General features: G+C 37.5%; 1 protein-coding gene across 1 annotated transcript in view; it reads right to left on the bottom strand.

The window, feature by feature from the left end:
• Positions 1-20,222, bottom strand: part of LOC120533920 (lysine-specific demethylase RSBN1L-like) — a 152,011-nt gene that overhangs the window by 3,842 nt on the left and 127,947 nt on the right. The window contains exons 6-7 of the mRNA XM_039761036.1: positions 15,171-15,338; positions 195-303 (exon numbers count right to left, since the gene is read on the bottom strand). Coding sequence (XP_039616970.1) covers positions 195-303; positions 15,171-15,338 — 277 coding nt within the window. The remainder of the gene's footprint in view (positions 1-194; positions 304-15,170; positions 15,339-20,222) is intronic.

Genomic DNA, 20,222 nt, shown 5'->3' with positions numbered 1-20,222 from the left:
CTGTGCAGACATTTCCAAAAACAGCAAATATTATGAGAGTTTAACCCACTAGATGTCAGTGTTCAAGAATAATTTTAAAAATTGCATTTTGTTCTAGGGTAAATGGCATTTTGAGTAATTTACACCTTATATAGATTAGTATTATTTATTTAGACAAACATGCAAATCTCTCCAGCTGTCAAGCTCACATTTACCTGTGAGAGGGGAGGTTCATGCAGATCCAACTGTAGCCTCTGTACTACTTCTAAAAAATCTCCAGCATGAAAGCACACAACATCTTTGGTTATTCTAGGTGGATCAGGACTGAAAGAACAGAAAAGTCAGAATATAGGACGTTTTCAAATTCACGTGTACATTTCAAGCAACATAAAAGTACAAATACTATGCAATACCCTCTTGAAATACAATAGGCTAATTTTTCTAACTAGAAGATAGTCAACGCCACTGGTAATAGTACAGTTTACTGTATATGGTTCCAAAAAGCTTGCAAAGGCTAGGCCTCTGATAAATGTAGTACAACAGATAAAAATGATTGTTAATAATGACGCACATGTAGAACAAACTCGAATACCATTGATCTCTAATACCTTAAATCAGGGGGAACGTATCACGACTACTACTCAGATGTCAAACTTGATGACTGCACTTCCTGATGTCCTTGCCCGAGAATGTCAGCTTATACGTCTAAAAATCGCAGAGCAGCACAAATTACGTGACTGTAAGACGTAAAAAAAGTTTCTCCCTTTTTCTGACAGAAAAAAACATACTGCCCGACAAAATCAGTGCCGCACAAATGTGCAATCTCTTTCCCATCCCTTTTCCAATTCTGTTGGGCTACATAAAACATCAGATAGTTGAGCTTCTCCTCTGTTTATGAGATCCAAATACCCGTGTGCTCTTTAGCAGAATTATATTCTTTGTACTTCAGTCTCACTCATCTTCAACACTCACATGAACAGAGCTCACTCTTACAACTCAAGACAAAATTAAACCAGTTTGATTTTACTGGTGCAAGTCACAGACTGGTTGGACCAAGTTGCTAGGTATATCTGACTACATTACTGGAGGTGCCAGTGAAGAATACTTGTGGGTGTAGCCTTTTTCAGCAATGGATTTTGCAGATATTCACTACAAACTTTAATAAGTTGTTCCCAGACACACATTCTCATTTGAGAATCACATACAGCTCCGCAAAACTATACACTCACTCCATCTTAAATATGATAACTCTACAAGCAAAAGCTGGAAAAAAATTTAGTCATTTGGAAAGAATCCTGAAGCATTACCTTTGACTGTGATCTGTCTAAACCATAATATCTTGTATTTAATTACCAAGGGATTCGCCTGCAGTTGTAATATAATGATAAAATCCAGGACACATTAGCCAAACATTGATGCAACACATTAAAGGTCAACTCCATTTATCATTTTCCCTATGGGCTGCTGCAATCAGGATTTGAATAGGTTTTTGAGGTGGGTGTTGTTCCCTTTTCAAGTCCAAAGTACCTTGTTAATACACAAATTAAAACCTGCAGGAGAAAATCTATTACATCACTGGTGAAGCATAATAAAAACACAAAATGTATGTATGAGTCAAAGTAAAAGGTTATATATGCATATATTTTATGTTATAAAAAAATTACTAAAACATACAAACAATTTAGGACATTATTTTTGGGGCATCTTTTGTTACCTCCAAAGTAAAATTATTATGCAAAACAACATGTTACCTTATTAAAATATTAAAAGAAATCTATTCTCAGCAACAGCAAGTTACAAATTAAGTAGTGTATAGATTCAATTACCTTTTTTTACTAAAAATAAATAACAGAAAAAAATTAAATTAGGACTTTTTTTGGTGTAAATGTTAAAGAACCTTAGTCGCAACCCCACTTAAAATTATTCTAAGAAGAGCTCCGAGTTATGTGTTTTGGGGACACCTTCCTTTCGTCAGGGTCTGGCTCCAAGTCAGAATATACCTGCAAAAAATGAATCAATGCAAATACAGAACACAATATTGTAAAATACTATAAATAAAAACAGCCAAAAAGAGAAATGAAAGAAGCATGTGTTAGCCCTAAGTAATAATACAGGGAAACAGACCTATCTTCCCTTATCTCGGACTCGCTACTCTTGATAAACATATTCCTAAACAAGTGCATAGGTTCCAGTTGTCGCTACTAATGCTAAACTATAACTAAAGATAAATCTGATATCAGACTACATAAACTATTAGAAGCCTACTTCAAAAATACCACAGAAACTCAAACTAATGGCTATGGCTCAATGAGAGATTGCAAGATCCAAAACTGGAATGATGCATATATTAGATATTAAACCACGAAATGGACAGCAATGCATGTGAAAAGAATAAACCCAAACTGATTATGTGAGCATTTTGTCATATCCAGCACTCATTACCCGGGCCAGTAATGAAAGACAGAATCAAATGTTAAAAGTGTGATTTAGGGTTACTTATTTAAAATGAAAACAAAAAAACAAACAAAAAAAATCATTCAGGTTGGTTAACTCATTTAATCTTCATTTTTTAGCAATCAAGTTGGAAAACCTCCTTGCTTCAGCATGGATAGAAAACTCTAAATCTGTAAATTATAAACCTGGATAATGTATTATTTGCATTTATGCATTGTTATAAGGCTGTGTGTTTCATATCAGAGGTACAAAAATTAATGTTCAGATATTCATGTTCTGATTTAACAAAATCGTTCTTATATATAAATCATTATACACAAACAACCAAACAGATATAAAGACCTTTTGTGAACCAGTCTGACACATGTTTAGGAGCAATATTGATAACCAGTGTGGCCATAACAACACATGCATGTACCAAACTATAGCAGCTACTCTTTAGACATGGAAGATGTCACATTTTTAGAAATGTGCTTTTTGAATGCGACATATTTATTACTAGTAACCAAATATCCTGGTTTCAAGAAAAGGTGAAATGTGGGTGAATACTGAACACTGAAATAGGTTTTAATACATACCAATATTTCATTATGGATTCCTTAACCTAATTTGCTTATTTGGAGTAAGAAAGTACAAACTAATTTATTTGGTTAACTTTACATATTACACTAAATCATTAAAAACATCCCTGTTTGCATATACACATTTGTAAGCTGTTTTAACATGGTTTCTGTTATGGCAAAAACAGACCAATGAAAACACTGCTCTGTAGCTGGAAATCAGCTGAAAATAATTACTAAGAGAATCTTAACAACCTTAAGAATTAAACTTTGATAGTAAATCAATACTGAACAGCAAAATTCAAATTTACTATTATTAAATCTGGGCAGCACGGTGGCGCAGTGATAGCACTGCTGCCTCGCAGTAAGGAGACCTGGGTTCGGTTTCCGGGTACTCCCTGTGTGGAGTTTGCATGTTCTCTCTGTGTCTGTGTGGGTTTCCTCAGGGTGCTCCGGTTTCCTCCCACAGTCCAAAGACATGCAGGTTAGGTGCACTGGTGATCCTAAATTGTCCCTCGTGTGTGCTTGGTGTGTGCCCTGCGGAGGGCTGGTGTCCTGCCAGGGGTTTGATCCTGCCTTGCACCCTGAGTTGGCTGGGATTGGCTCCAGCAGACCCCTGTGACCCTGTGTTAGGATATAGTGGGTTGGACAATGACTGACTGACTATTATTAAATCAGATAAAAATAATTTTACATTGTACCTATACCTATACTTCAGGCTTGATATCCTCTTTCTGTATATCCCACTGCAATCTGACGTAAAAATAGTCTACTCTTTTGCACTGTAGCTTTCCCTGTCGACTAATTTTTTAAATCAACTCTCTGAAACAGCAACAAATTAATTTGTGGTAATATACAGCACAATAATTAACACCTTGATATCCATTGTTTATTCTGTTGCTTATTGAAATGATGTCAACAAGTTCAACCGATCACCATTTTATCACATAAAAGGTTATAGATCCTGCTGTGTGGTAAGGTTTTCTACTAATAGCACTTCCATGAAGGCCATGTATGTGCAAGCTAATGCTGCACAGCAGGGCAGTGCACCACTCCTTTCTCAGTTGTACTTGTCTGCAGGTCCATTGCAGTCATATGGAGGTTTTCCTTTACTTTCCTGCATATTACATATGTTGTTCTTTCAGTTGTCTTGGTCTTCCAGATCGCGTCTTGACAGTTCCCTTTAAATGCCATTTCTAAATGACATTTTGGAGTATGGAAATTGCTACCAAGAAGTTCTTTGGATACATTTTTATAGCCTTCCCCTGCACAAACTAATTGAATTTTCAGATTCTCATTCAGTTGCTTAGAAGAGCCGACGGATTGTGACGATGTGGGTTCTGGCTCCACGCTCCCATGGCTGTTTGGGAACCCTTGAACCCAACACCGTCGATAATGAAACCGAGAGAGCTAGTCAGTGGAAGCAACAAGTAAGCAAGGGGATGGTAAAAAGTGAAACAGTGCTTTTATTAAAAGAAACAATCAAAACAAAAACAGTGTTCCATGTAAATAGTGCAGTGCTCCAAATTCTTCATTAAATAAATAATCCATAAAAGGTAAAACGTGGAGGTTAAAATAACAATAAGAAAAAACAATCCTTTAAAACGAGAGGTAAAATCTTCTTTAGGAAGCAATCTTTAAAACAACAAATTCGGTGTAACGTTTCTGTTAGCGTCTCACCTGCTTATCCCGTTTGGGCTTAGCAGCAGGCAAGACGTTTACACTTTCGCGAAACTGGAGACCTCCCGATCCCTGGCCTCGGTTTGGCTCTCATCCCAGTCCCTGAGACTTGATGTCCACCAATGACCAGGACGCACACACTGGGGACTCCACCACCAAGCCTCCCGACTTCCGCGGCTCGTCGCTTTCCTCTAGGCACTCCCGCTACCTGGTCACTCAGCGGGAGCAACATCAACTCAAACGTCTGGGTGTTGGCCTAACACCCAGCTTTCTTACAGCTGCCCTCGATCGCGCACTCAACACACGCACGCACCGCCTGCTTCCTCGCTCCCTGTAACCTCCGTCCTCTCTTCTTTACCTCGTTCTTTTTCTCATTCCTCCATTTTTTCCCCCTCACAACCGACTCGCGCTTCTTTTTAAAATGACGAGGGCCACAGCAGCTGCAGCATTAGCCATGGGACAATCACGAATGTGGGCAGTTCCTCACCTGTGCACCCGGTGAGAAACGCCCACACCCTACGGATCGCCCCACGGCTCACTATGGCCCAACGTCCCCTCGCTAAGCCGCGATCATTTATTTAAAATGAATGGCCTTTGCTCAAAGAGCAGTGGACCCATAACACCACACGGATGTTGAGAGTTTCACAATGTTTGAAGAGTCAACAAATTTAATAGGCTATGGAATGGTCATTAGATGTTAATTCCTTAAGAAAATTCTTTACACTAAGACTAGAGCCTAAGACTAAGCCAGACCAGACTACTGACAAACGAGTTCTAAGACTACAACTGAAAGGGTGTCCAAACTTTTCAACTTTAAATAATTATTAACTGTACATTAACATTCTCATAAAAACAATTATTTTAGTTTGTTTCTGTCAAAACTTGTATTTACTACTTTGTACCTCAAATGTCAACAAAATATGTAATTTGGCCAGGGGTGTTCAAACTTCTGCATGGAACTATACATGATTAGTGTTGAGCTGTGATCAAAATGTTTGCATTGTGTATAGTAGGGGAGATACAACTTATAATGGGACATTCTAGTTCTTTTCTGCTAGATCTTCACTGGTCAACCGAAGTGTTATTGCAAACTGGAAGAGTCTAGGAGCAACAACAGCTTAGCCACGAAGCAGCAGACCACACAATCATACAGAGTGGGACCGAAGAGTGTTAAAATGCAGAGAGAATAAAAATTGCCCATTTTCTGTTCTGGCATTTTCTCTGGCAATCAGAAGGACAAATCTGAGTTTAGTAGAAGTTACCTTCTGGATTGCACACAGTCTAATATAAAGTTTTGTTAAGGAAGGATAATGATCTGAGATGTTTCTCTGGGTTTGGGCTATGTCCATTAGTTCCAGTGAAGGATAATGTGAAGGCTATAGCATACAAGGACATTTTAAACCAGTAGTGAGCAACGTTAATACTGGAGCGCTGATGTGGCTGCAGGTTTTTGTTCCAGCCCCAATGCTTAATTAGAAACCAAACATTAACAATAACAGATCTTACTTAATTTTAGTGATTTACAGTAACTCTGCAATGTCAGGTCATTCTTATACCATAGATTATTTTCTTATCCAAAGTCATCATATAAATGATTTGAATCCTAAAACAGAGGAGTAATTCTCAGTCCTTCAGGTTTTTTCTCTACAGTTTTCTTCCAAATACTTTATTAAGCCAGACAAATCACGAATACACAAGGTGTAAATGGAGAATCTCTTATTCATTTGTAATTTGCATGTTATTGCTAAAAAGGAGCATTTTTTTGTGAATGCAGCTTTTTATGACTAAAATAAGCAATTAAGGGTACGAAATGTTAACAAGTGAGAAATCTAAAATGAAGCTTTAAAATGAAGTTTGAGTAATAAGTGCTTAAGCAGCAATAACTGACTACAATTAGAAATTGGATTGGAACAAAAGCCTGCAGCCACTGCGGCCTTCCAGTGGCCAACTCCAATATTAATTCCCATGGTTTTAAAATGAGATGTCCAACAAGCTTATATAGGTTTGATGGTCAAATGTCTACAAACTTTTGGTCATATAGTGTATGTAAATGATAGGACTTAGCAATGAGTTTATATTTATCAGCATTTTTTAAAAAGATATTACAGAGATTCAAAGAACTACATCTGCATTAAAGCAATTTTATTACAGTAACTGCCTTCAGGATTGATTTCATAATTCAGACTTTGTTTGGATAAAAATGGAAATGGAGACAATTTTAGGGTGTCAATAATAGTATTTTAGTATTTCTGTATTAAAGTTTGCCCTGACATTTACAGAAAACATTCACCAGGCTAAACTGGCACAAGTGCACTGGACAAACTGTTAACCATGTTTAAAATTCTCATAACTTGTACTTTTTACTCATATTAGAGTCACTATGCAGAAATGTTAGTTATATTAAGTGTTGGTTACAATGCTGAATTTATGCATTATTATCTTAGTAAAAAAATAAAGAGGGAGATAATAATAACAATAATAATACTACATTTTATTTCTATGGTGCCTTTCCAATGCTCAAGGCACTTATATTAGATGTAAAGCAACTATTTATGTTTTAGTCATATTCTCCAAATAGCTGAATGTTTTCAATTTTAGAAACTAAAGTCTGATTTCAGAATCAACCTTCTACAGCATTACTTTATAGAAAAAAGGAATAGATATAGTATCAACGGAAGACTATGGAAAATTATAATCACATGATTTTATAATAGCATAAATTATCTGAAATTGTTGGCAGCATGTCTCACTCACACAGCAAGTATGGCATAATTTTCAAACTGCTTCCTATAGAGAGAAGTGTGAATGTGTCCCTCAAGTGACCACCAGTTATTTAACGGATATTTCATTCAGTCAAATTGACTTTTTTTTTTTTTTTTAAGGAAAACTGCTGTATGATTTTTTTGGAGGAACAAAAAAAAATCCAGTGTTGAAAGAAGGCATCTAATAATGGAGATGGAATCAGAAGGGAGCTGGGTACAAAATGAAAACCTAAGTATTAACTCAAAATCTCAATAAATATTAACAGCATAAACAAACAAGACATGTCCCATACTGACTTGTCATTATCCTTCAAGACAGAAAATGTGCAGAAATTGAAAACACAAATAAAACAAGCAAACAAACATGTGACTAAGGAGATGATGTATTCTGTCTGACTACTGAAATACACTGTATCTGGCAGAGCTGAGAATGCATTTATCAAGAAGGATTAAAATAGCAAGTTGTCAGCCAGCATACATTTACCAGTACTATTCACAAACTTTAGTTATCAATAACCTACAAACAACTCAACAGTATTTACAAAAAACAGAAAAAGGAAATGTATAAATTATACAGTCATACGTAAAAGTTTGGGAACCCCTCTTAATTCTTTGGATTTTTCTTTATCATTGGCTGAGCATTCAAAGTAGCAACTTCCTATTAATGTATGACATGCCTTATGGAAACGGTAGTATTTCAGCAGTGACATTAAGTTTATTGGATTAACAGAAAATATGCATCATAACAAAATTAGACTGGTGCGTAAATTTGGGCACCCCAACAGAGATATTACATCAATACTTAGGTGAGCCTCCTTTTGCAAATATAACAGCCTCTAGATGCCTCCTATAGCCTTTCAGTGTCTGGATTCTGGATGGAGGTATTTTTGACCATTCTTCCATACAAAATCTCTCCAGTTCAGTTAAATTTGATGGCTGTTGAGCATGGACAGCCTGCTTCAAATCATCCCATAGATTTTCGATGATATTCAAGTCAGGGGACTGTGACGGCCATTCCAGAACATTGTACGTCTCCCTCTTCATGAATGCCTTTGTAGATTTCAAACTGTGTTTTGACTCATTGTCTTGTTGGCATATCTTGAATTAATCCGACCCTTGACTTTTAACAAGGGCCCCAGTCCCTGAATTAGACACACAGCCCCACAGCATGGTGGAACCTCCACCAAATTTGACAGTAGGTAGCAGGAGTTTTTCTTGGAATGCGGTGTTCTTCTTCCGCCATGCAAAGCGTTTTTTTTTTTATGACCAAATAACTCATATTTGTCTCATTAGTCCAAACTACTTTGTTCCAAAATGAATATGGCTTGTCTAAATGAGCATTTGCATACAACAAGCGACTCTGTTTGTGGTGTGAGTGCAGAAAGGGCTTCTTTCTTATCACCCTGCCATACACAAGTTCTTTGTGCAAATTGTGCTGAATTGTAGAACTATGTACAGATACACCATCAACAGCAAGATGTTCTTGCAGGTCTTTGGAGGTAATCTGTGGGTAGTCTGTAACCATTCTCACAATCCAGCGCATATGCCGCTCCTGAATTTTTCTTGGCCTGCTAGACCTGGGTTTAACAGCAACTGTGCCTATGGTCTTCCATTTCCTGATTACATTCTTTACAGTTGAAACTGACAGTTTAAACCTCTGAGATAGCTTTTTGTAGCCTTCCCCTAAACCATGAAACTCAACAATCTTTGTTTTCAGATCTTTTTGACAGTTGCTTTGAGGATCCCATGCTGTCACTCTACAGAGGAGAGTCAAAGGGAAGCACAACTTGCAATTGACCATCTTAAATACCTTTTCTCATGATTGAACACTCCTGTCTATGAGGTTCAAGGCTTAATGAGCTAATCCAACCAATTTGGTGTTGCAAGTAATCAGTATTGAGCAGCTACATACATTCAAATCAGCAAAATTACAAGGGACCCACATTTTTGCACAGCCAGTTTTACACATTTGATTTAATTCCATACAACTAAATACTGCTTCACTACAAATCTTTGCTCGGAAAACACCCCAGTACTCTGATATTCCTAGGAAATGAGACATACCACTGTTATCTTTTTTGTTGAAAGTACAGTGTAGTGTAAATTATTATGCAGGCTGAGAGGGGATGCCAAACATTTTCATATGACCATGTGGGAGCTAAAGAAAAATACCTAGACAAAAAAAAAAAAAGATAAATATTTGGTTTTAAACAGTATTGGGTAGCATAAAATACGGTATATTCAATGCTCACAAAAATATTTAAACAACTTAACATGTTTCTTGTACCTAAAAATGTATGATATAAAGCTGAATTTCTTTCTTGGCTCGTAGTTTACATTATAAAGGCAATTCTTTACACCTTTATTTCTTAGCTGTCAATTGACCCAGACCTATTATACTTGTACTGGTATATTTATCATAGAATGCTTTTTTTCTCAGTTGTTTAAACAAGTAAATGCAGAAGCTGATTGTTGAATAGTAACTGATATCCACATTTCAATTCTTAAAATCCAACTTAAGCATAACCTAATATAGGCTTTTTGATACTAAAACAACTATATTTTCAGCTTGTGACTAAACTGAACATAGATTCAGAAAAAAAATGAATTACATATTCAGAGCTGTGGCAGAGACACAGAAAAACAGCAAGTTTCCATAAGAGGTTTCTTTAAATGTCCTTTAAATGGCAATGTACTTACTGGTGCACCCTATTTAAAGAATTTTTGTTTTTCTTCAGTGGCAAACAGAACACCTTAAATTATTTCATCGCTACCATCAAACACACAGTGCTATTTTAGCACTTCATAGCATGTGGTTAGCAGTTCGCTGTCATAATATCACATGCTCATATCTCACACCTGGCTCCTTTATTCACCCTATACTTTGTAACAAAATTTTTATTTTCGTCCCCATGTTAAAGTTATTAATTTTCATGATTAGGCCTTCAATAATACATTAAACATTCTTTAATACATATATAATTTTGAGAAATATATCTGATGAACCAAAACATTAATGAATCATGCAAGGTAAATTGGTTGATTCAAATAGTGGTGTTGGGTAAATGTTTTCATGTTTCTTAAAGCTTAGCTGTAACATTAACATTTATCAGCTACTCCTAATACTTCAGAGTAATATCACTTCACACACAAACATAACATGCTGTATATGTTCAGTCTGAGCACGCCTAAAACCATCTTCTTCTAAATTAATGTATTTTCAATTCAGCACACTAATGGCTGCTACACCCATGGTAAAAAGGGTTTTAACATGCCAAAATAAACATTGTCAGATATGCATAATTTATACATAATGGTTAACAAAGAAATTATGTTTTATGCAAAGGCCTGTACACCTTTTGTAATTTATTATGCTGCTAAATAACTGGTTTATTAGAACATTAAATGCTTCATCATTTTGGATCCCACCCTTTGATTACACGATTATTCAATTACATGAAACTTCACAGATTCAAGTATTCATTCTAGAAAGCTTTCCAACCAACGTCACATTACAGTTTAAATAAATAGTATGTCACAGGAAGTCTATTGCTGTTAAATTAATAAATATATGTCATAGTGTGTTTCAATCCGTTAAAAATATACAGTTAGCAACAAAAATATTTTGCAGATTGTCATATTCTACAAAACCTATGGAATCGGAAAGGTTTCAGGCAGGGGGAAAAATACTCAGCTGATGAGATTTTCATTTTTCCTTCCTGGCAAGACACCGAATAGGCTCAGTACAAAATATTTAAAAGTGTTTCTTTTACATTTAAAGTACTAGCATTACAATGGCTCAGATTAAACAAATATCACATGAACTCTGATTCTGTCACTCATATTCAATATTCTTTTTGTACTCCTTGTGGAATTGATGAAATGATTTTTAAATTTAAACAGCATAAAGATCACTAGGTTATACACAAGTTCTACACAAGGGTGTTGTGAAGGGTGATCGCCTAGATTGCGGCAACTGCAGGGGAATAACACTGCTCTCGGTGCCGGGTAAATTCTTTGCTAGGGTCATCCTCAATAGGATCCGTGATCACTTGCTCACCTGCCAGCGACTGGAACAGTCTGGTTTTACGCCTAAGAAGTCTACCATCGACCGCATCCTGGCACTGAGGGTTCTCATGGAGCAAATATCGGCAGAGTTTCTTTGTAGCCTTTGTCGATTTTCCTGAAGTGTTCAACTCAGTTGATCGAGCTGTCTTGTGGGACATCCTGAGGATTCGCCGGATCCCCTCAAGGTTGCTGGATATCACAGCCAGCCTATACACTGGTATTAGGAGTGCTGTGCAGAGTGGAAGCAGAACCTCTGTGTTTTTCCCACTTGATTCTGGGGTTCACCAGGGGTGTGTTCTTGCTCCTCCTCTGTTCAATGCTTGTATGGACTGGGTGTTGGGCAAAGTCATGGGGTCCAGCGGCTGTGGGGCATCTGTTAGTGAAGAAAGATTCATGGATCTTGACTTTGTTGACGATGCTGTGATCTTCACGGAGTCAATGGAGGCTCTGATTGGGGTGCTTAAGAGACTGAGCGAGGAGTCAGTGTCTGGGCTTGCGTGTGTCCTGAATAAAAACCAAGATCCAGGCCTTTAATGACCTCTTGGGCACAGCCATCAGCAGCGTGTCTGTCTGCGGAGAGAGTGTCGACCTTGTCGAGAGGTTTACTTACCTTGGCAGTGTCATGTATCTGGTGACTCTTCCAATGAAGTCAGTAGACAGATTGGGAGAGCATGGGGGGGGTCATGAGGTCACTGGAAAGGGGTGTGTGACCCTCCCGATATCTATGCAAAAGGACAAAGGTCCTTTAGAGTGAATCTTTATAGAGTCCTGGTGCTTCCTGTCTTGCTATATGGTTGCGAGACATGGGCGCTATCCAGTCACCTGAGACGTAGACTGGACTCCTTTGGTAATGTGTCTCTCCGGAAAATCCTTGGATCCCATTGGTTTGACTTTGTGTCGAATGAGCGGTTCCTCATGGAGTCCTGAATGAGGCACATTACCTGCATTGTGAGGGAGCGTCAGTTACGTCTCTACTGCCATGTGCAGATTATGTAGACACATGTTATGCAGACAGATCACACAACAAAATTTCTTATGTTAAACAGCAGTAGCCTAATGTTTTCTACAGTGAAATTACAGCAGCTTTGTATTTAAACAGAACTGTGGCAGTGGTTTGAAAATTTTCTGGTAACTCAATGATAATATTTCTCAATGCAATAGCTTTTTAATTGAGGCTTTAGCTGTCATTTTCTAAAATGGCTAGACAATGACATTGTAAGTTTTATATCATTATAATAAATGTGTGAAAAACAATTGAACATTGATTTCTTGGTATAAGGTGAATGAGCATCCACCCAAAACCAACATCTAGCACAGCCCCAACCATCAAACTTCTCTCCAAACATCTAGCTCCTACCTGTTCTGCAGGCTGCAGCAATGATTACCTTTGCAAAATGAGCTTTTAGTGCTTTAATACAAGTGTCTATAATGGAATGCTGTGACAATGCTCCACAGCTCTTTCTCCCGTTTAAGAGGTTTAAGCCTTAAGTATGGGTCTATTTTGGTTTATTAGAAATGTGCCGATGAGAAATTAATTAAAAATGATTCCTCTATCCACAGAACACATGGAAAGAAAACTGCAGTGAAATTGGGAAACACTTTGAAATTAATCAGTATCTTTGAGACAATCACCCACTGATATACAGCAATTTCAAGATAAGGTAATCTTCATTGCTGTTTAACTTCCTAACTGCTTATCAGTATGAAGTTTTAGTGTTACAAAATTAAGAAATAGGGAGAACACGCAAACTCCACCCAGACAATCAGCTGCTGGATTTGAACTGACTACAATGGATCTGTAAGGTGACAGTGCTAATCATTCGGACTACTGTGCCACATAAGATACAGTAAATATATAGAAATCATATTTTAACAAAATATCTCAGATTTCTTAAATTAGCAATCATAGTTGCAGTCATATGTTGAAGGTTGCAGAAAATTATACTCTGACAGGAAAAACACTAGAATATAGAATACTAGAAAAAAAAACAAAAAAAAAACTTATTTCTCAGCATACCATTTGACACTCTCTAAATGTTCATGTAAGTTTGGATAAGGCTAATATGAGTGGAAATCTCTGCAAGCAAAATTAAACATTTATTTATTTAAAGATAAAGTTAAAAACTGTTTGATAACATTGTCCACTCAAAATTTTGTAAACATCTGTAAACTTCAGAAACAATAAGGTGTGACATGCCTGAAATATTAATATCAGAGTGCTTTTTAAATTCTGGGTTTTCATTTTCCCATGTGATTCTGAAATCATTCAAGATGAACGGTTTGGCTGAAACCTGTGCATGTTAGCTAACCATGTTCCCCCCCCAAAAAAAGAAATGAAATGAATATAAAACCAAAAACTGTAGGTGGCCATTCAGTTATAAACCCATAGCAGTTTTCTTGGGCAGCGTATTCAAGCATTCAGACTATCCCAAATGCATAATAATCACTGGAAATTTATGGATAAACTTTTTGTGAAAAGGGCTTTTGGATGGACAACAGAATTGAAACAACTATCTGACCAAATGTATTCTGCTATTTTTTTTTTTTTTTACGTATGTGTAATCAGTATCTGCACAAGCCAAGCACTTTATGTCGACTGATATTTGGGATTGGATTTTTAGCTCATTGACAGCAAAATGTAAATTGAACTATATATTTTTCTTTGGTTATATTCTTGAATAAAAGTGCACTTGTTTTGTTATACCTTTTGTGAAAGTGTTTATTTGATATTTGGACTTGACACAAAATGCACTTCATGTCAACATTTGTCACTTTCAACATTTCTTGCGTTGGATTTCCTGTCATCCTACATTTACTCAGATTGTTGTAGACACAGAGCACACATGACATGTATGTATTCCAAATAACAATATATTATTTACCCTATACAATTATGGACAACTCACACCCAGATAACCAGTCATTTGAAGGGAGAACTTCAGCTGCGTCAGTGGGGGATGGGATAGCAGGCTGCTTGTGCTGACTGACATATTTGCAAAACAAAGACGCTGATGAAGAACTGTGAAGGAATTTAAGGTGGCCCGGCATTATGACTTTTTTCGTAGGCTTCAGGAATTCTAGTGTTAACCAGTAGACGGCAGAAAAAAAATGGTGACAGGCTCTTCGTCGTTGACATTAGCACCATGGTAATTTAAATAAAATTACATAAAATTAAGAAATAAATATGTACCACAAAAGTGAACAAATACACTTTCCTTCCAATATTTTTATGGGATGACTAACAGCTATTAGGGTAAACACAAGAAGGTACAGATACCACCAAAGCAGAGAGTAGTAGCAAAGAAACAAGAAGCTTTTGCAGGCTAGGTTCATGATAGAACTTATAGTACACAAGTGGGCTGCTTAGCAAAAATGTTAGAAAAAAAATACAGCTTGTAAAGTAAGAAATAAAAGATTGCTTCAGACAAAAGTTTTCAGACATGACTGAAACCTGCTCAGGAACAAAAGTGGCTTTGACATTAAGCTATATGAAGTTATAAAAACAAAATATCATAAAGCTGAAGTTGTCAATATGAAGAAATTCCAAGCAGTAACAAAATTTTAAAAATCATGAAAAGAAATGTTTACAACAATTTTATTGTACTAATCATTAATTAATAATGTAATCAACTCTAACTAAAAACACATTTTCCATAGTTAGACATACCAGTCTCCACAGTGTACAGCTTTCAGAACCCCCACAGCTGCTGTAGTTCGGCGCTCGAAGCCCTGGCCTATATGGTCTGCGTGGACTCTAGTTCGATCTTCAAAAAGCATCTCGCGAGGTTCACTGGCACGAGGTAGGTACTGAAGGTTTTTAATTTCATTGGTAGTCCTATAAAACAAGCAGAAAAGGATATCACTTTTTTAATCTTCAGAATGAATGACCACTGATATTTAGTGATGTAAAATGAAATGAAAAAGTCATGAAATGTGGGAAAGACAGAGTAACGTGGAATAATGCATCTGTTTCAAGTTTCAGAAGGGGCAGCAGAACTTTGAAGAGATTGTTTATAAATAGAAATCTAAGTTTATAAATTGCTGAAGGTGTACACAGATCATACTTCACATTTTCTTGTTTATGGTTCAGACCTAGCAGTAGTAAGTAACTCATACTGCAGGTAATGTGCCTTATTCAGGTCTCCATGTGCAACTGCACATTTGACACAAAATCAAACTAGCTGTACCCAAGGATTCTCTGAAGAGACACAGTACCAAAGGAGACCAGTCTTCGTCTCAGGTCACTGGACAGTGTCCATGTCTTGCAACCATATAACAAAACAGGAAGCACCAGGACTCTAAAGACTTGGAAATTCATCCTTTTGCAAAGATATCAAGATCGCCACACACCCCTCTCCAGTGACTTCATCCCATCACCCCCCCTGCTCTCCCAATCCGTTTACAGACATAGCAAGAGTCACCAGAAACATGAATGTCGCTGCCAAGGTAAGTAAACCTGTTAACATGGTCGACGCTCTCAGCAAACAGACACACCGTTGATGCCTATGCCCAAGAGGTCATTAAAAGGTGTAAAGGTCAATCACTTTGCTCTTGGTTTACTGAATACCAGATGCAGCAGAGCAGCTATGGAGATGTCCTTGTGCTGCTGCCAACAGACATGTACATATTTTCCTTTTATTCAATGTAACAAAATTTCTGTTAAACTGAAATATTTTTATAGTCCCATGAGTTGGGTTATAACTGGATTCCACCTGTATAGCAAAACACTGCAATCATTTCATATCCAAACAACATCAACCGTAATGTGAATTTCCCAGTTTAAAAAAAAATACAAAATTTAATACAATCCCCTCAGCAAACACAGTAAAAATACTTAAGCATAGTTTATAGCAAGCCTAGAGTTATCTTAAAATAAACAGCAGAAATCTTAAGAGTCAGATGTCTTGAAAGATTAACTGCTTTTTATTTCCAGAAAAAGAATAAAACAATAAAAGAAAAACAAAAAAAAAAACGCTAACTTTTATAAGTACCATAAATTTATACTGACTGTTACAGACTCAAATGTATTCTATATTTTTATTCTATAATAGTAGCAATAAAAAGAGCTCACTACTCAAACTGGTTGTGCTCGGAATTGAACCGACAATCTCTTGATTATTAGTCAGCAGTTCTTACAGCGGAGTGGTGGCTTTGAGGCTAGGAAGGTTGCCGGTTCGAATCCCGTAAATGCCAATAGGGACCCTGCTCTGTTGGGCCCTTGAGCAAGGCCCTTAACCTGCAATTGCTGAGCGCTTTGAGTAGTGAAAAAAATGCTATATAAATGCAAAGAATTATTATTAATTATTACTGCTGCACCACCTGAATTATCATGTCAATGTTGTACTCTGACCCGATTTCTTTTTCTATGGTTATATTCTTGAATAAAAGCGCACTTGTTTTGTTATACTTGTACCTTTTGCAAAAGTGTTTATTTGATATTTGGACTTCGGTCTTCACACATTATTCACTTCATGTCTACAATTTGTCAATTATTACTAAATTATGAAAAACGTTTCTTGTTGAGTTATGTGTTCAACAATTCCTGACTTGCATTTCATCCTACATTTACACACAACGCTGTAGACACTGAACACACATAAAATGTATGTATTCCAAATGACGATATATTATTTACCCTATACAATTCCAGGCACCTCACATGCAGATAAGGAGCCTTGGCTTGAGCTGGAAGAACTTTTTTGCCCAAGTTGAGCTCCATCAAGTTGTTTGGGGGGAGATGGGATAGCAGGCTGCTTACTGCTTGTGCTGATCGACATTTACAAAACAAAAGATGCTAATGAAGAGGTGCAAAGGAATTAAATTTTCGTAGCCTTCAGGGATTCTAGTATTGTGATCTATAATGCATTTGAAGATCTCTCAAAACAACTTTCTGCTCATTTTGAGATATCTTGAAATTAATATTATACATCTTAAAACAAACTGGAAAGACCATTGAAAACAAGGGCAATGATCGGTCATTTTCAGATAAGTTGATTTCAATTTCAGACACATGCCTATATTCTTCTTTTTTAATGCGGAAATGTTTTTGAATCATGTCAAAATGCACATGAACTTATTTCAGGATATCTTGAAATCTACTTGAGACGTCTTAAAATGGAATTAAGGTAACTTGAAATAGACATATTTCCAGATGTATTGTAATTTCCAGATATCTTAAATGCATTTCTAGATACCTTAAAATGCATTGTGTGACATATATCCTCTTTAATAAAACCCCTGTGTGCGTCCAGGTGTCTGTGTGTGCGTCTTCTGGTGAAGTGCGCATGCGCGGGCCGCGCCGCACATTATACCGTGCCCCGCCCATGCGTTCGGCACGTGGACGCACACACGGAAGCTGGGCGCAGTGAATGGCCTAGCCGCCGCGCGCGATAAGCAAATAAAGCACACACACTGGAAGCTGGGCACACAGTAAATGGCCTTTCCACGGCCGCGCATGATAAGATATAAAGGACACCATTGCTGGGGAGAGTGCTGATTGGGTAGTCGTGGCAGCGCACATAAAATCCGTTGTTGGGGAGACGCCACACAAAATAATCAGTTGCCCGCCCCACAGATTAAAATACTTGCTGGGGAACAGCACAGTACTTGCTGGGGAGACGCCACAGGCACGATTATAAGCAGCATGCCACACATTACATCAGTTGCTGGGGACACTCTGCTGATTGCCCACTGTTGTGACAGAAAATTAAAGTCATATTACGGACATCAAAGCCAGTATTACTGTCAGAGAAAATTACAGGCATTTTATGGAAATACAAACCAGTATTACTGCGAAAGAAAATTAAAGACATATTAAAGGATGCATATTACAGCCACATACAAGCCAGTATTACTGTAGGAGAAGATATTACGGACGTATCTACTAACAACATGCCACCCAAAAAAAGGACACGTCAAATAGGACAAAAGACACAGACAATCAAATCCTATATAAGCAATATCTCCTGGAAGAACGGTCAGCTCAACAAGTAAACATCAACAAAAGAAACACTGAAAGACAAAGAAAAATACGAGCAAATAGATCGATTGAAGAAAAAGAAAATGACTGTCAGAAAAACGCTAAAAGAGAAAGACTCAGAAGAGCAAACCTTAGAAAAGGTTGCCATTTACTTGTCAGAACCAGTATTCAGCCATGGTCAGTTTTATGTTGCATTATCAAGAGTTAGAAGTTTTCCAGATGTTGTTGTCAAGGTTGCACAGATTCCTGAACAAGGCAAACTGTTGCCAAACTCAGACAGAATATTTACAAGAAATGTTGTCTATAATGAAATTGTACAGAAAAATTTCATGAGGTCAAAAAATTGAAAATTTTACCTAAATATCTTCTTCAGATATTGTGTCTTACAGATCGTTACAAAGTTTTATACTAAGGCAATATTAATTATACTTACTGTATTGTCATGTACACTCACCTAAAGGATTATTAGGAACATCATACTAATACGGTGTTTGACCCCCTTTCGCCTTCAGAACTGCCTTAATTCTACGTGGCATTGATTCAACAAGGTGCTGAAAGCATTCTTTAGAAATGTTGGCCCATATTGATAGGATAGCATCTTGCAGTTGATGGAGATTTGTGGGATGCACATCCAGGGCACGAAGCTCCCGTTCCACCACATCCCAAAAATGCTCTATTGGGTTGAGATCTGGTGACTGTGGGGGCCATTTTAGTACAGTGAACTCATTGTCATGTTCAAGAAACCAATTTGAAATGATTCGAGCTTTGTGACATGGTGCATTATCCTGCTGGAAGTAGCCATCACAGGATGGGTACATGGTGGTCATGAAGGGATGGACATGGTCAGAAACAATGCTCAAGTAGCCCGTTGCATTTAAACGATACCCAATTGGCACTAAGGGGCCTAAAGTGTGCCAAGAAAACATCCCCCACACCATTACACCACCACCACCAGCCTGCACAGTAGTAACAAGGCATGATGGATCCATGTTCTCATTCTGTTTACGCCAAATTCTGACTCTACCATTTGAATGTCTCAACAGAAACCGAGACTCATCAGACCAGGCAACATTTTTCCAGTCTTCAACTGTCCAATTTTGGTGAGCTTGTGCAAATTGTAGCCTCTTTTTCCTATTTGTAGTGGAGATGAGTGGTACCCGGTGGGGTCTTCTGCTGTTGTAGCCCATCCGCCTCAAGGTTGTGCATGTTGTGGCTTCACAAATGCTTTGCTGCATACCTCGGTTGTAACGAGTGGTTATTTCAGTCAAAGTTGCTCTTCTATCAGCTTGAATCAGTCGGCCCATTCTCCGCTGACCTCTAGCATCAACAAGGCATTTTCGCCCACAGGACTGCCGCATACTGGATGTTTTTCCCTTTTCACACCATTCTTTGTAAACCCTAGAAATGGTTGTGCGTGAAAATCCCTGTAACTGAGCAGATTGTGAAATACTCAGACCGGCCCGTCTGGCACCAACAACCATGTATATACTAGCAAAATACCCACGCTTCGCAGCGGCGAAGTACTACCTTAAAATTTTTATTAAGAAGAAAATTAAACCTTTTTAAACTGAAGGAAAATATACCAATAATTATTTGTTAAGGATCTCTTTGTATACCACATTGTGAGTTCAGCCCTCCAGTTGTAATATGACCAAGCTGTGCGCTGAGCTTACTCTTGAGCATGCAATGTACAGTTGGCCATGTGAACAGTAATCTTGTTTCAAATCTCACAGCTTGGAT

The sequence above is a fragment of the Polypterus senegalus genome, chromosome 8 (genome assembly GCF_016835505.1).
Source record: "Polypterus senegalus isolate Bchr_013 chromosome 8, ASM1683550v1, whole genome shotgun sequence".
Taxonomy (NCBI): Eukaryota; Metazoa; Chordata; class Cladistia; order Polypteriformes; family Polypteridae; genus Polypterus; species Polypterus senegalus.
Note: the sequence above shows the minus strand (reverse complement) of the source record. Positions and strands in the feature narration are given on the sequence as shown.